Below are 16,582 nucleotides of genomic sequence, written 5' to 3' on the forward strand. Positions count from 1 at the left end.
TCTTTTGTGGGAACAAACGGCAAAGGGACCTTTCCAACAGCGCAAGTTCTGCACGTGAAATGTCACTTGGATCCGTGGATTTACCTCAAAATGCCTCAGCAGCCTCAAGAATTTCATGTCAAAGCTGCTCCGTCCCACCGAGAATTCAGGGCAAGTTCTGAAAAACTTTTTTCTGTATCAAAGGACACCTCTGCCCCATGTACCTGCCCCGGACACTGTAATCTCTTTTCCTTTCAAAGACTAAAGGCTTGGGGATTTTATTTCTCTTACTGCCCACTGAGCCACAGATCCCATCGGCTTCTGAAGCATCGGTGCTGCCCAGTTACCATTTTACGTGGAAAGGCAATTTTTTTCTCTTTTAAATTTCTCTTTCCAAAGAGGCAGCTAATGCAGAGGCAAGACAAGCCACCGGGTTTGATTTTTACTTTCATTTTTTCTCTGAAGAATTTAAATCCAGTAGCACACAATATTTTTAATTCCCAGGTTGCTTTTAAAATGAGATTTTTATCTATTCTCTGGGTGAGTGCAGATCTTTGAAAAACAGAATGGGGAGTTATGATTGTAAAAACTGCAAGTCTAAGGCAGGGAAGGGAAAAGTGAGGGAGGGAGGCAAAGAGGGTCTTTCTTACCTGTGGCACAGCACTGTCGGATTTGTGGTGAAGTTTTATCCTCTGAGCTTCCAAATATTCTTGAAATGGCTTCTGAAGAGAAGGACCTATACTCGGAATAGCACTGATGGAAAGTTCATCCCAGAGAACAAGACAAAATAGAGGAGAAAAAAAAAAAAGAAAAAACATTTTTTTTTTAAACTTACCACTTTACCTAATCAGAACAAAGTTCAGGCTGAGCCACAGCTCAGCAAAGAACTCGAAGCTACTCGAGAAAACAGAACCCCACGAAATAAATCACATTTCATCTTTTGATCTGATACTTCGGGAGGGATGCATTTCCCCAGATCCTCAAAAAAGTTCTTAAAAAGAAAAATTTTTCTGAGCGAGGCAGCGCTGGGAGAGAGGAGGAAGGCGAGAGCCGGAGCATTTCCTGGGAGGCAGCAGCGCCGAGAACCCAATGAATGACTTCGGAGAAGTCCCACATTTATCAGCGGCAGTTCCTGTAAGAACTGGTTTGAACCGATTAATGAGGAAATGACTGGGGCTTGTGTCATCCCTCGGTTAAAAAAGAAACTGCTCGCCCAGGCCTCGCCCCTCTCCCTCACGGAGCCGGCCCCTCTGCCCGGCCAAGTCCTTTTTAGGACAAGCCGTGCGTCATCCCGGCCCCGAAAGAATGCGGGAGCCATCCTGGAGCGCCTCCCCCGAGCCGGGATTAACAAAGGAACAAAGGAGAGGCTCCGAGCCTGAGCCCCGAGTGCTGCCCCGGCCCGGGCCCTGAGCCCCGAGCCCTCAGCGCTGCCCTGAGCTCCGAGCCCTGAGCCCTCAGCACTGCTCTGAGCTCCGAGCCCCGGGCCCTCAGCGCTGCCCTGAGCCCGAGCCCCGAGCTCCGAGCGCTGCCCTGAGCTCCGAGCCCTGAGCCCTCAGCGCTGCCCGGAGCCCTCAGCTTTGAGCCCTGAGCGCTGCCCTCAGCTCCGAGCGCTGCCCTGAGAAATGTCCTGAGCCTTCAGCTCCGAGCCCTCAGCCCTGAGCGCTGCCCTGAGCCCTGATCCCTCAGCCCTGAGCCCCGAGCTCTGTCCGGGCCCGCTCCAAGCCCCGCTCCTAAAGCCGGGACCAGCCCGGGCTGAGAACGGCAGCTCTCGGCAGCCTCCAGCCTTCACAGCAGCTTTTCCTTAAATCCTGCTTAGCAGAAGAGCAAAACTCGTGTGAGGATTTTCACAACCCTTCAAAATGTCCCCAGATATAAACTGTACATGATCAGGAGCAGCCCCACGGCCTGAGCTGTGTGGGGAGAACATTCCCAAAGCTGGATCCACCCCATCCTAAGTCCAGCACGGGGAAGTTCTCACTACTGACCACTTCAGTTGTAAAGAGAAGGGAGATTCTGATTTTTGTTTAATTTTAAAGAAACCACTGTGTTCTTCTACATTATTCAACTCCCCCAAATTCAAATATCAATTTGAAATGACAGCAGCAGCCCCATGGCCTGAGCTGTGAGGGGAGAACATGCCCAAACTTGGATCCACCCCAGGCAGTTCTCATTACTGACCACTTCAATTGCAAAGAGAAGAGAGATTTTGATTTTTGTTTCATTTTAAAGAAATCTACATTATACATTATCATACTCGTGGTTTTCTACATTACAAAAACTCACCTGAATTTTGATTATTTGGTTTTATTATACCCACTACTCCTGCTGCTCCTCCAGGGAGGGTTCAGTAAAACCCCTCAGACCGAGTTACACCAGGTGTACATCCGAGGAGTTGTACAATTGCCCATCTCAAACCCTTCCCCTCAGCCTCCTGCTCTGACACCATATTCTCTTTTCCAGGCCGAAGCCCAATTAAAAAATAACAGCTTTCTAATTTTAGGAATTTATGAAAAGCACGAAACAAAGTGTCTCATTCTCCTCCAGTAAATCTATTTATTTCCTTCATGGCCAGGGGCAAAGGAGGTTTTTTGAACCCATTTCCCAGCAAAGGTCGCTTCCCTCGTGATTCACCGCCGGGTGAGGAAATTCTGTGCCCGGACTGGTAAAAATTCTGGGAAAAAAACAACCCTGTGGTGCCCAAAGCACGTCCCTTATCCATTTTATACAAGATGTGTCAATGTTCCAGAGGATTCCAGTGATCCCGAGGTGTCTCAGCACTGGGAAAAGCTCGAGTCACGCCTGGAACATCAGCCACATTTTGAGGTTTCTTTTCTTTCTCACCCAATTCTTGGGAGGCCTGAGGAGCGACTGCAAGGTAATGGTTTACTTTTGAACTCCTGCATGATTATGAAATGAGGAATATTTAAATGGTGAGGGATCAATGATTAACAGGGTGGTGTTCGAATGACTCCGTTCCTCACCGAAAACTGAACTGGGTCAGTCCCCAAATCGAATTAAACACAGAACAAAGACATGAAACCCAAGAGCAGAGCCTTGAGGAGCTCCTGCTGCATCAAAACAATATTTCAAAAATTTTCTCACTAAATAATTCACTTTTTATTTCCTATTCTGGGCACGGCTATTTGTTAAGTGCACAAAAGTAATTTTATCAAAGCCATTTTGAAGAACTGCAAGATCCTAAATGCAAGGACCTCAGCCCCTATTTTTGGTGCATTTGTAAAGATTTTAATTCTGAAAAAAAAAAAGTGTGCACAGATTTAAATAAGGAGTAAAAAAAAGGTGAGGAAAACTTAGAAAATCAGAGATCCACATGAAATTCTTGAAATCCCATCTCGGCAGCACAGTGTTGGTTACTGGTGCTTTTTTGGAAAAAAATTAAATAATTTAATTTAAAAATTAATTTAAGTAAAAATTAAACCATTTAATCATCCACTTATGTGCCACCTGATATCCAAAGGCATAATCTGAAATCTAAAAATCTTGAAAATAATTTCATTTGATTTAAGTGAGTTCCGTGTCCCTGCAAAGCTCCCGGATCCAGCCCGGAGGTCCCTGGGTGCTGAGCCGAGGAGGGGAGGGGGAATCGGGGCTGAATTTTGTGGGATCGGGCAGGGCCAGATTTGCATCACAATTCCTGCACTCAGCACCTCCAGAATCCCGCAAATTTCCCGGCTCTGCCGCAGGAAAATGCTGGGAGAAAACTCGGAATAATCCAACCCAATTCCCTCTGCTCCCTCGGGAATCAAACCCATCGCCTCTCACACCCAGAATATGGAAGCAGAAATTCTGATTCACAAGTTGTTTTAATCCAGAAGTTGGTTTAGAAACTCTTAATGTTAAATATTAATTTTTTGTTGGGATTCATCCTGATTCTTTGCTAAAATTTAATGTTTCACAAGGAGATGAATCTGAGAACAGGCTGCCCGTAATCCTAAATTCACTAAAATTGTAACATTTTAGTCAAAACTATTATTTCTGTTCTAATATTACAACATAAAAACACCCATAAAAAATTAGGATTCACTGGAAAAACACTCCTGGTGCCTGTTTTCAGAACAATTACCTGGTATTTGTAATTAAACAGATGCACTTTTTCATTTTTTTAAACTCAGACCTACAATTTCTATCCCAAAGACAAATTCTAAAGCTCTTTTTCCAATAAATAAAACAAAACTCCCCATCTGTTTGAAGCAGCACATGACAGAAATTCAGCAAAGTTGCTCAAAGATTATTTTAAAAATTACACCAAGACCCTGCAGAGTCTGACTCCAAAACCTTCCAGTGCAGTTACAGCAAATCTGAGTTTAAATGTATTAATTTGCTTTTCCAAGAACAACTGTCAGCAGTTGCACCTCAAATGCCTTTCACTGGTTGTTAAATGATTTTTGGGTAACTTTAAATCTTTTTTACAGAACTTTTGGAACTACAGAAAGGTTTTTCTCAAAGGCAGCAGGATGAAGCACCAACCTCAGAAGAGAAAAAATTGTATTTTCCTTGGGCCAGCTTACAAAAAGTAGGAAGTGGTTTGATATTCCAGTCATCTGCATTTTTACTAATATTAAAATACTTATTTATAATGATTTAATAATGATATTTTAATCTTACAAGGTCTTTAGGAGCAGGGGTTGCTCCTGCATGACTGAAATCTCTCAAACCTGTGCTTTGAGAGGTTGGGGACACTCAGGGAATAAATTCCAACTCTGCTAAATCCTCAATTACAGTCTCTATAATGCTGTGTCAGTGTCATTGCACCAATATCTCACAAAATTAGGATATAAAATTCCCATTATTAGCAAAGCATATGTGGATATTTGTTCGTTTTTCCAGGGAGAAATGTTAGAATTCTCAATTGTTTTCCAAAAAAAAAAGAAGCTGCCACTGTAGACTCAAATTTGGGAATAAAACAAATCCCCAAAATTTTGGGATTTTTCATGAGTGAAAATGTGAAGGTTTATGGAAGTTTCTGATTAATAACCCAGAGCTGTTCTCAAACTGCTCCTGATGGAATTAAAGATGGGAATGAGAACCTCAGAGCAGCCAGCCCTGAGAGCAACTGGGATCCATCCCAGGGGGACGTCAGGAAACTGGGAGCACTGGGGGGGTCACAAACACGGGAGTTAATATTTAATTTAATTTCATTTAATCACAGAAATCCTAACCTGGAGGGAACCCAGAGCCCCATGGGGGAGCAGGAGGTGCAAACAAGGCCGGACACACCTGGGGAAGGTGATGCAATATTGAGTCAGGCTCCACTTTATGGATAATCCCTGCAATATCCACAGCCCTCAGCGTGGAAAACCCCTGTGGCTCCACACCCTGGGGCAAACAGCAGCAGGTTCTGCCCGGATTCAGCTTTGTGGGCTGAAGGAGGCAGAGAATTGATCCTTTGGGGAATGAGGGCTGCACAGGAGGAGCACAGGGCAGAGCTCTGGCACAGCAGCAGACCCGGCCCTGGCAGTGCCCAAGGCCAGGGATTATCTCCCGCTGCAGGACAGCGAGGGCAGAGGCACTGGGGGATCCCACAGGGAACGGGGACGTGCTGGGCTGGGCTCCTCCTGCCCGCAGCTCCAGCTCCCTGCAAACACTGCATTGCTGTGGGATCCTGACAGCCAGCCCGGGGGGCAGGCAGAGGCTGTCACCTTCCCTGCACTGATGGAAAACATCACCACCCACCAACACCGACTGAGCGAGATTCCCGCTTCTCCATTCCTCTCAGAAAAATCCATCCTGCAGCTCCAAAGCAATGCAACATTTAGGAACAGGCTCTGGATTTGGAGATTTTAGTATTTAGGGTATTTTACAGAACAAGCTCTGGATTTGGGCATTTCAATATTTAGGGTGTTTTACCCACCCCTCCCTCAAAACTTCAGTCCAGCACAGTGGCACAGACTTCTTTGGAAGTCGGATGTTTTAAAACCAGATTCCAGTGGAAATATTTTTATGCCACTGGCCAATTAGCAAAGCTGATTCATTTGCATAACGTGTCCTTGTCTCAACGGGGCACCTTTCTTGGTGTGAGCCCTCTGAGCCTTCAATGGTTAATTTTTTTCCAGACAGTGATCTAAACTGGCTCAACGGTTAGTATTTTAATGAGCTGTCATTTCCTGTGCTGATAAAGATTCTCACAGTATTTAAACCATCCACTTCCCCGAGGCTGCACCACCAGCAGGACCCTGCAGTGACTCACGGGCTCAGCCTGAGCCTGACTCAGCCCTGCGAGCTGGGCCGGCCCAAAACCTGGATCTGCCCAAAACCTGGGTCAGGGAAACCTGGGCCTGCCCAAAACCTGGGTCAGGGAAACCTGGATCTACCCAAAACCTGGCTCAGGGAAACCTGGGCCTGTCCAAAACCTGGCTCAGGGAAACCTGGATCTGCCCAAAACCTGGCTCAGGGAAACCTGGATCTGCCCAAAACCTGGCTCAGGGAAACCTGGATCTGCCCAAAACCTGGATCTGCCCAAAACCTGGGTCAGGGAAACCTGGGCCTGTCCAAAACCTGGGTCAGGGAAACCTGGATCTACCCAAAACCTGGATTAGAGAAACCTGCATCTACCCAAAACCTGAATTAGGGAAACCTGGATCTACCCAAAACCTGAATTAGGGAAACCTGGATCTACCCAAAACCTGGCTCAGGGAAACCTGGGACTGCCCAAAACCTGGATCTACCCAAAACCTGGCTTAGGGAAACCTGCATCTACCCAAAACCTGGCTGAGGCTTAGAGAAACCTGGATCTACCCAAAACCTGGCTTAGGGAGACCTGGGCCTGCCGAAAACCTGAATTAGGGAAACCTGCATCTACCCAAAACCTGGGTCAGGGAAACCTGGATCTACCCAAAACCTGGGTCAGGGAAACCTGCATCTACCCAAAACCTGGTTTAGGCTTAGGGAAACCTGGGACTGGGGTTGCCCAAAATCTAGGTTAGGTTTAGGAAAAGCTGAGACTGCCCAAAACCTGAATCCTGAGAGCTGAGACTGCCCAAAACCTGGGTTAGGTTTAGGGAAACCTGGGGCTGCCCAAGACCTGAATCCTGGGAGTTGGGGCTGCCCAAAACCTGGATTAGGCTTAGGGAAACCTGGGACTAGGGTTGCCCAAAACCTAGGTTAGGTTTGGGAAAAGCTGAGACTGCCCAAAACCTGGGTTAGGTTTAGGGAAATGGGGGGCTGCCCAAACCCTGACTCCTGGCGTCTGGGGCTCCCTGCCCAGCCTAACGTGGGACAAGCAGAGCCCCCAGAACCTGCCCTGCTCCCAGCTCAGCTCTGGGGCTGAGCTGTTCCCTGTGCCCAGAGCTCTGAAGCTGCAGAAAATAAATCTGGTTTATGGTCAGGTTTAACAGGGAGGTTTTGGGGTTTAAAGGTTCATTTGCTCTCTGAGATGGGGGAAGGGATCCTGCAGGGGTAGAATGGGCCCAGGTGTGTCCTGGCTCACCTGAGCTCTGCTCCATGGCCAGGGCAGCCCAGGAGGCTCCGGGGCTGCTTTTCCTTGGGACATTCTGTGATGTTCCATCAGCGCTTTCCAAATGAGCAATTGCAACATCTCTGACCTGCCCGGCCTCGGCTCTGCTCACTGCTGCTCTTTGGAACCAAGCTTCTGCTTGCTTTTTAAAGATTCTTTTAAAAACTCAATTTAGGAGAAAAAAACCTTTGCTTATTCAGTTAAATCCTTCAAGTCTTTTGCAAATAAACTCTTCTAATTCTGTTGTGATCCACTGGCAGCCTTTCAACACCAAAGCTCCTCAGATTTCAGCCACATCTGGGTCCCTTTCAGGGCAATAAAGCCATTTTTGTGTGGGGCTGCTCTGCTGTGCTCAGGACACATCCCCAGGTTTCTGATGCAGGGAGGTTGCTGAGTTTTCAACCAACAATGTCAATGGGATTGGTTTAACCTTCCAAAATTCCTGCCTGGAGGTTGAGAAGCTCCTGCCCAGCTCTCCCCACCCCAGGACAAGATTTCTGCTTGTCCCTTTATCACTTCTTGCCTTGTGCTCTAAAGAAATAACCTCAACCTGTACTGTCAATTATTTTTGACTAAAAAAAAAAACCCCAACAATCTTTAAGCAAACTTTCCAGTTACCTCAGTCCCCATGATCTCATTTGTGCTTTTTTGGTGGAAGGAACACCACGCTCCCTTTACCAGCATCAACTGAGATTAAGCTGTAAGCAAAGAATTATGGCACAAGAAATAGCAACAAACTGGTTTGTCCAGGCTGAGCTTCCCGAGCCTGGGACCAAAAAACTGCTTTTATTTCACTGTGCAATCACTCACAGTGCCCTGCACAGCTGGGAAGGGGGAAGATCTCCCACAAAAGCAGGGACACTTCAGGAGCTCTGATATTTTTGGGTGGATTTCCCAGAGTTTGTTGGATTTTCAGAGGTAGCACCCATGAGAAGGGGATTAAAAATCAAAGTAGCAAAATCTCTCTGGGTTCTGTTTTAATCTCATAAATCAGTTTCTGAGTCTTTCAGAACTAACAGGGCACCAGAGGCTGTGGCTGTCCCTGAAGTGTCCCAGGCCAGCAGTGGGAGTGAGGGGTGGGACTGGATGAGCTTCAGGATCCCTCCCAACCCAAACCCTTCTGGGACTCTCATTTAGGCAGGAATTCACTGGTTTTGCTGTAGGATCCAGCCCTGGGCCTGAGCACCTCTTGCAGGAACAATCCCAGACACTCCAGGTTCACCATTAACCACAGCACAGGGAATCTGTGGGGCCAGGGTGGGATTTCTCCCTAAAAAAATGTACATTTTTTCTTTCTTTCTGACCATTTCCCACCAGAATGGATGGGCACAGTTTAGTGGATGCTGTGTGCTTTCAGAAATACTTCTTCAGTGGTTTTTTTGGGAATTCTTAACCCCCATTTGGAGCTGCCCCTTCCCAGAGAGCATCACCCTGCTCTGAGGGTGAAAAACAGGAACAGAAAGATGGAGCAGCCAAAAACCTCCCCAGCACACGAGGTGATAAAGAGCTGAATAAAATCAGCAACAAAGCCTTGCTGAAGTGACAGAACACAGAACAACTCCAGCCCAGGGAGGGCAGGATCCTGTCCCAGCTCTGAGGCACCAAAATTCACCAAAAACCACCAAAAATCAGGAGCTGCTGGGACAGGCTGGGAATTCCAGCACCTCTGGAAATCCTCCTCAGCCTGGATTTCCACCTCACACCAACCCCACTCCTCAAACCCACTCATCTCCCTCATTCCCAACAAGGTTTGTTGCCAAAAAATTCCACAAAAATTTAAAATTTTCTGTAAACAGCTTCTTAATTTCCTGCCACATTTTCTTTTTTTCCTTTTTTATTTAATGAATAGAAAAAGTATATATAGTAAATATAGTAAATATAGTGTATATATATATTATATAGTAAATATAGTATATATTTATATATACTATATATATATAGTATATGTATATATATATAGTATATAGTATATATACAGTATATAGTATATATATAGTATATAGTATATATATAGTGTATATATATAGTATATATATATATATATAGTAAATATAGTATATATTATAGTAAAGTTTGTAATGGAGACCTAGACAAAACTGTAAAATCAAATTAAATGATATTAAATACCTGGTTATAGCAGGCTCAGGGAGGGACCCAGTGACAATAAAAACAAGGTTTGCACCTAAATCAAGTTTTGCCTTTTTGACTAAAAATCACAAAATTGTCAAGAAATTCTCCCTGGCTTATAAAATCAGATTTCCTCAGACTTTATCTCTCAACTTAATCTTCCAAGTTCCATTTATCCTGGCTATCAGCACATTAATTATTTTCAGGTATTGTGCTCAGTTATTTCCTATTGTTTAAGAGCAACAACCCTGACAAAGAAAAGTCCAAAAGTCATTGTGGTGGAGAGGATTTGATTAAAATGAAGTTAGTGCCCATGAAACAGAGCTGAGCTTTAATTCAATAACAGGGCTTTTAGAGCAAGGTATTGTTTAACATGTTTGAGGCTCCCCTGCACCAGAATTGATGAGGTAATGCTGGGAAAAGCCAAGGGTACCAGGACATTCCAGAAATCTCACTGTCTCCCAGGAACATTTTTTACCTCTGACATCAACCCTCCCATAAAAGCCGAGCCCAGCACAGCTCCTGTGAACGCTCTCGAAGTAATTCCATGCAAAATTATCTCCAAGACAGATGAAGTAGGAAAAATCTGCTGGGTTTGGCTGAAAGCATCCACAGGAGAGTAAAAATCCTCGGGAATTGTACCTGAGCTAGGGGCAGATCAAACTGTGTGCAGTGATTGATGCTGAGACAAACTCAGGGTGCTGAAAAGAAACCACATTGCCCTCCCTCCCTCTCTTGTTTAAAATAATGTTCACAGCAACAAATTCATTCTGAGTTTTGGTGGAGAGCAGATGATCAGGAATAATAAAGGATTTGTTCCATCAGTGGAATGCCCTGCAAGGTTCTTCTGACACTCCTTTTCTCTTTCAGCATCACTGCTCGCAGTTTTGGTTTAAAAGGAATTATTTCCAGACATTCCTGCCCTGGAACTTCTCTTGAGGAGTGTGGTTTTTATGTGAAAATAGTTATTACACTTTGAGCAGCAAAATATCCATTTCCCCCAGAGAAGAGACCTTGGAAAAGCAGGAACACCTCAACATTTATTTTATGGATTTATGTTAGGCTGGATTCATTTTAGTTTTAAAAAACCCAAACCAAACCTTCTCAAAACCAGGACACTTTATCCATTTCTACAGAATTTAACAGAATGGGGACCAAGCTCCACACACCAAATTTCTCATTCTGCTGTTTTATGACTGATTTAATGTTGTAAATGTATGAGGTACTTCCAGTTCAGGAGGATTTTTATTGTCAGCCTTAAACACTGCATAAAATCTCAGCTTTTTAATATGGAACCACAGAATTCTATTAATTTTTTTTTTCTAGAAATAGAATTTTCTATAAAAATTCTCTTTTTTTTTTACCATAGGATCCCAGTACAGAAACCCCATAAATGATGGATGGGAGAGAGGAAGGGCTGAATTTTGGTTTGGGGTGAAAGCTCTGAGCTGATGCCACAACCCTGCCCCAAAACACCCAGCCTGATGGGGGCAGGCGTTAATTAATGAATTATTAATGAATTAATGAATGAATTGCTGAGCTGGGAATGACTCACCCGATGAGGGCCACCATCTGCTCCACGATGTGTTTGCTGAAGGTGATGATGACGAAGAGTTTCTGTGGAGGGACAAGAGCGGTCACACCCAGCCCGGAGCCACCCTGTGCTCCTGCCCACCCTTCCTCCTCTCCTCTTGCTTTTGCAGGATTTTCAATATTTTCAATATTTTCCATAATTCAGTATTTTCAGTATTTTCAATATTTTCCGTATTTCAGTATTTTCAATATTTCATAATTTTCAATATTTTCAATATTTTCAATATTTTCCGTATTTCAGTATTTTCAATATTTTCTGTATTTCAGTATTTTCAATATTTTCTGCATTTCAGTATTTTCAATAATTCAGTATTTTCAGTATTTTCAATATTTTCCACATTTCAGCATTTTCAATGTTTTCCGTATTTCAGTATTTTCAATAATTCAGTATTTTCAGTATTTTCAATATTTTCTGCATTTCAGTATTTTCAATATTTCAGTATTTTCAATATTTTCCGTATTTCAGTATTTTCAATATTTCTGTATTTCAGTATTTTCAATATTTTCCATATTCCAGTATTTCAGTATTATCAATACTTCTGTATTTTCACTATTTCCCATATTTTCAATATTTCCCATATTTCCGTATTTTCAATATTTCAATATTTTCAATATTTCAATATTTTCAATATTTCAGTATTTTCAATATTTTCAATATTTCAGTATTTCAGTATTCTCAACATTTCAGTATTTTCAATATTTTCAACATTTCAGTATTTTCAACATTTCAGTATTTCAGCATGTTCAATATTTCAGTATTTTCAATATTTTCCATATTTTCAATATTTCAATATTTCCAATACTTTCAATATGTCAGTATTCTCAATATTTTCAATATTTTTTATTTTTCTCCTCAGAAAAGAGGCAGAAGGGATTAAAAATCCGTTCCCTTTCTGGCCCTGCTTGCTGCAGTTTGCATTTCTTGCCGTGTTTTTGCTGCCCATTCTCATCCTCCCCAAACTCCCATTCCCACAAGCTCAAGGTCATTTTGCTCCATCAACAATGTGTGAGTGGAAAAACAGGCAGAGAAATTCAGAGCCCCTCACACAAACACACCCCAGAGGGGAAAATAAAAAATAACCCTGATTCACACAGAAACAGCAAAAAAGAAAAGAGCTTTGGGCACGTGGGATAAAACAGAAATATAATAATATAATATATTATTATAATTATAATTATAATAATAATCACACTCCTAACCCTAATCCAGAATGGATCCAAAAATCTCTTCAGAGTAATAAATATGAAAATCTAACCTAGCAAGTTTTAGTCCTAAATAAAAATCAAACCTGTAATTCCAAATATAATATTTAATCATATAAAAAACTACTAAACACATTAAAATCAAGCTTCAAACACAATTTCAACCTTAGAAAAAAGTCCATTTATCGAATAAAATTTTACACAACAGAATAACTCTTCATTTCCTACTGACCAAAAAAAATCATTAACGCTTAAGCAAATCAGAATAAAAAATTGGGATGGAATTGACAGAATTTGAGTGAGGGAACAGGAGAGGAGTCCTAGGATGGCACTGGGCAGTCACTGCATTAAAACATTTTCCATGACTCTCACATTTCCCAAATTCCAGCCAGATCACTCCAAAAAATCAAGGTTATTGCACAAGGGTGTGCTTGAAAAAGAGAATTAAATGACAAAATCATGATTTATCAACTGTCCAAGGCACTGGGAAATGGTTTTTCACTTACATGGGGTCTGAGTGTGGAGCACTATAAATTACACAGCAAACACTGTGGTAGCTGAACAAGGCAATTAAAATAATAAAAGGAATATTAGCTGATGTTATTTCACTTTTCTGTGCTGCCAGAACACATTTTAGCAACACATGGATTTAAAAGCAGAAGAAAATTCAGCTAATACAAAAATAAGTGTGGAGAAAAAGCTGTTTGATCCCAAGAAATGGAAGAATTTCCACATCTATTTGTTGTTTTGTTGGGCAAAATAAAACAACCATTAAAAAATGATGGGAAGAAAAGAGCTCATGTTTAGGGCAAAATAAAGATTTTAAAGCAGCCTGATGAGGCTGGAACATGAAATATTTTTTTATTTAAAGCTTCTGATGGGAGTCACAGCAGAGATTTGCAAACAACAGAGGCAGAGACGCTGCAAAAACCCAAAATCAGCTGAAAACACCCCAAAAACAGAGAGAGCTCCAGCCCTGACCACACCACAAATCCCCAGAAACAAACCCAGCTCTCTCCTCAGGGCAGGGTGGTGCAGCTCCAGGAAAATTCACATTTTGTGAATTCTCAGTTGTGCAATTTTGTGAATTCTCAGTTGTGCAAAGAACTGAAACTCAGCACGTCCCACCTGCGACACCCAACTGCCCCAAAACTGCAGCAAATCCACCCAAAATGGGCTGGCCCAGCTAAAAAAGGGCATTTTAAAGTGCAAATGAGGGTTTGGGACCAAAAAGGAGCTCACTGCTGGCAGGCTGGTGATGACTGTAGGTAAATATTTTGGCTAACCACCAATTTCCTGAGGGGTCAGCAGCTGGAAATTACTCACTTATTGTAAATCCTTTGCACCAAATTAATTTCCATGACTTCAAGTCGGGCAAGGAGACTGCAGGATTCATTCCCAAGTGATACAGGGGGACAGGCAGGGAAAAAAATCAAAATTTCAAAGGTTTTAGCCCCAAAAAACACAGGGGAACAGGCAGGGAAAAAATCAAAATTTCAAAGGTTTTAGCCCCAAAAAACATAGGGGAACAGGGAAAAAATCAAAATTTCAGAGGTTTCACTCCCATATAACACAGGGGAACAGGCAGGGAAAAAATCAAAATTTCAAAAGTTTCATCCCCAAAAAACATAGGGGAACAGGCAGGGAAAAAATCAAGTTTTCAGAGTTTTCATCCCCAAAAAACACAGTGGGGCAGGGAAAAAATCAAAATTTCAGAGTTTTCATCCCCATATAACACAGTGGGGCAGGGAAAAAAATCAAAGTTTCAGGGGTTTCATCCCCATATAACACAGTGGAACAGGCAGGGAAAGAATCAAAGTTTGAAAAGTTTCATCCCCAAGTGAAAAATCTAATTTTCAGAGTTTTCATCCCCATATAACACAGTGGGGCAGGGAAAAAAATTAAAGTTTCAGGGGTTTCACTCCCATATAACACAGTGGAACAGGCAGGGAAAGAATCAAAATTTCAGGGGTTTCACTCCCAAATAACCCAGTGGAACAGGCAGGGAAAAAAATGAAAGTTTCAGGGGTTTCATCCCCAAAAAACATAGTGTGGCAGGGAAAAAATCAAAGTTTGAAAAGTTGCATCCCCAAGTGACACAGTGGAACAGGCAGGGAAAAAAATCAAAGTTTCAGGGGTTTCATCCCCAAAAAACACAGTGGGGCAGGGAAAGAATCAAAGTTTCAGAGTTTTCATCCTCAAAAAACACAGTGGAACAGGCAGGGAAAAAATCAAAGTTTGAAAAGTTGCATCCCCAAGTGACACAGTGGAACAGGCAGGGAAAGAATCAAAATTTCAGAGTTTTCATCCCCATATAACACAGGGGAACAGGCAGGGAAAGAATCAAAATTTCAGAGGTTTCACTCCCAAATAACCCAGTGGAACAGGCAGGGAAAAAATCAAAGTTTCAGGGGTTTCATCCCCATATAACACAGTGGGGCAGGGAAAAAATCAAAGTTTCAGGGGTTTCATCCCCATATAATACAGGGGAACAGGCAGGGAAAGAATTAAAGTTTGAAAAGTTTCATCCCCATATAACACAGGGGAACAGGCAGGGAAAAAATCAAAATTTCAAAGGTTTTATCCCCATATAACACAGTGGGGCAGGGAAAGAATCAAAATTTCAAAAGTTTCATCCCCATATAACACAGTGGGGCAGGAAAAAAATCAAAGTTTGAAAAGTTTCATCCCCAAATAACGCAGTGGAACAGGCAGGGAAAGAATTAAAGTTTGAAAAGTTTCATCCCCAAATAACCCAGTGGAACAGGCAGGGAAGGAATCAGAGTTTGAAAAGTTTCATCCCCATATAACACAGTGGAACAGGCAGGGAAAGAATTAAAGTTTGAAAAGTTTCATCCCCAAATATCCCAGTGGAACAGGCAGGGAAGGAATCAGAGTTTCAGAGGTTTCACTCCCAGATAACGCAGTGGAACAGGCAGGGAAGGAATCAGAGTTTGAAAAGTTTCATCCCCAAATAACGCAGTGGAACAGGCAGGGAAGGACTCAGAGTTTCAGAGGTTTCATCCCCAAATAACCCAATGGAACAGGCAGGGAAGGACTCAGAGTTTCAGAGGCCTGGGGGGCAGCACTTGCCTGGATGTGCATTTTGATCACAGCTTTTCCAATCAGGGTGGCACCGAAGAAGGTCCAGAAGGGCACCAGGAAGTGGCCGCAGGTGATCCCGGCCAGGTCGAACAGGGGGTTTGGGATCTGTGGGTGCAAGGCAGGGAAAGAAAGGGGGTCAGGAATTGCAGAATTGCACATTGGGATGGACAGTTTGCATTTCTTGCCGTGTTTTTGCTGCCCATTCTCATCCTCCCCAAACTCCCGTTCCCACAAGCTCAAGGTCATTTTGCTCCATCAACAATGTGTGAGTGGAAAAACAGGCAGAGAAATTCAGAGCCTCTCACACAAACACACCACAGGAAAATAATCCTGATTCACACAGAAACAGCAAAAAAAAAGAGCTTTGGGCACGTGTGGTAAAACAGAATTATAATAATAATAATCACACTCCTAACCCTAATCCAGAATGGATCCAAAAATCTCTTCAAAAACAATTTAGCAGAGTAATAAATATGAAAATCTAACCTAGCAAGTTTTAGCCCTAAATAAAAATCAAACCTGTAATTCCAATTATAATATTTAATCATATAAAAAACTATTAAACACATTAAAATCAAGCTTCAAATACAATTTCAAATACAATTCAATACAAATTTCAAATACAATACAATACAAAAGTCCATTTATCGAATAAAATTTTACACAACAGAATAACTCTTCTCTTCCTACTAACCAAAAAAATCATTAACACTTAAGCAAATCAGAATAAAAAATTGAGATGGACTTGACAGAATTTGAGTGAGGGAACAGGAGAGGAGTCCCAGGATGGCACTGGGCAGTCACTGCACCACAGGGGCTGGAATTGTGAAAAATGAACATTTTCCCTTCTCTTGATGCAAAGCTCTCGTGTCCCAATAATGACAGAAATGTTGCTGTCCCACACAGAGCTCATTGGGATTCAGCCAAACACTGTCCAGACAATTCCATCCTCAGGGTCCCTCCCCACCCCTGCATCCTGAAAAAAACCAAGGAAAAGTTTTCTGTGTGAAATGCACAGAAACCACAGCAAAGCCATTCTGAGGGATTTATCACATTTTCTCTCTGACAAGCACATCGCTCTTGGAAGCCAGAGTTTCAACT

At 42.6% G+C, this 16,582-nt stretch overlaps 2 protein-coding genes across 2 annotated transcripts in view; one reads left to right on the forward strand and one right to left on the reverse strand.

The window, feature by feature from the left end:
* The window catches only part of PTRH2 (peptidyl-tRNA hydrolase 2), an 86,153-nt gene that overhangs the window by 16,685 nt on the left and 52,886 nt on the right, over positions 1–16,582 (forward strand). The gene's annotated exons all lie outside the window — the stretch shown is intronic.
* VMP1 (vacuole membrane protein 1) overlaps positions 1–16,582 on the reverse strand; it is a 69,294-nt gene that overhangs the window by 1,336 nt on the left and 51,376 nt on the right. Inside the window, exons 9-11 of the mRNA XM_074557332.1 lie at positions 15,470–15,586; positions 11,136–11,197; positions 630–732 (exon numbers count right to left, since the gene is read on the reverse strand). Coding sequence (XP_074413433.1) covers positions 630–732; positions 11,136–11,197; positions 15,470–15,586 — 282 coding nt within the window. The remainder of the gene's footprint in view (positions 1–629; positions 733–11,135; positions 11,198–15,469; positions 15,587–16,582) is intronic.

Source organism: Zonotrichia albicollis, chromosome 22, assembly GCF_047830755.1.
Source record: "Zonotrichia albicollis isolate bZonAlb1 chromosome 22, bZonAlb1.hap1, whole genome shotgun sequence".
Classification (NCBI taxonomy): domain Eukaryota; kingdom Metazoa; phylum Chordata; class Aves; order Passeriformes; family Passerellidae; genus Zonotrichia; species Zonotrichia albicollis.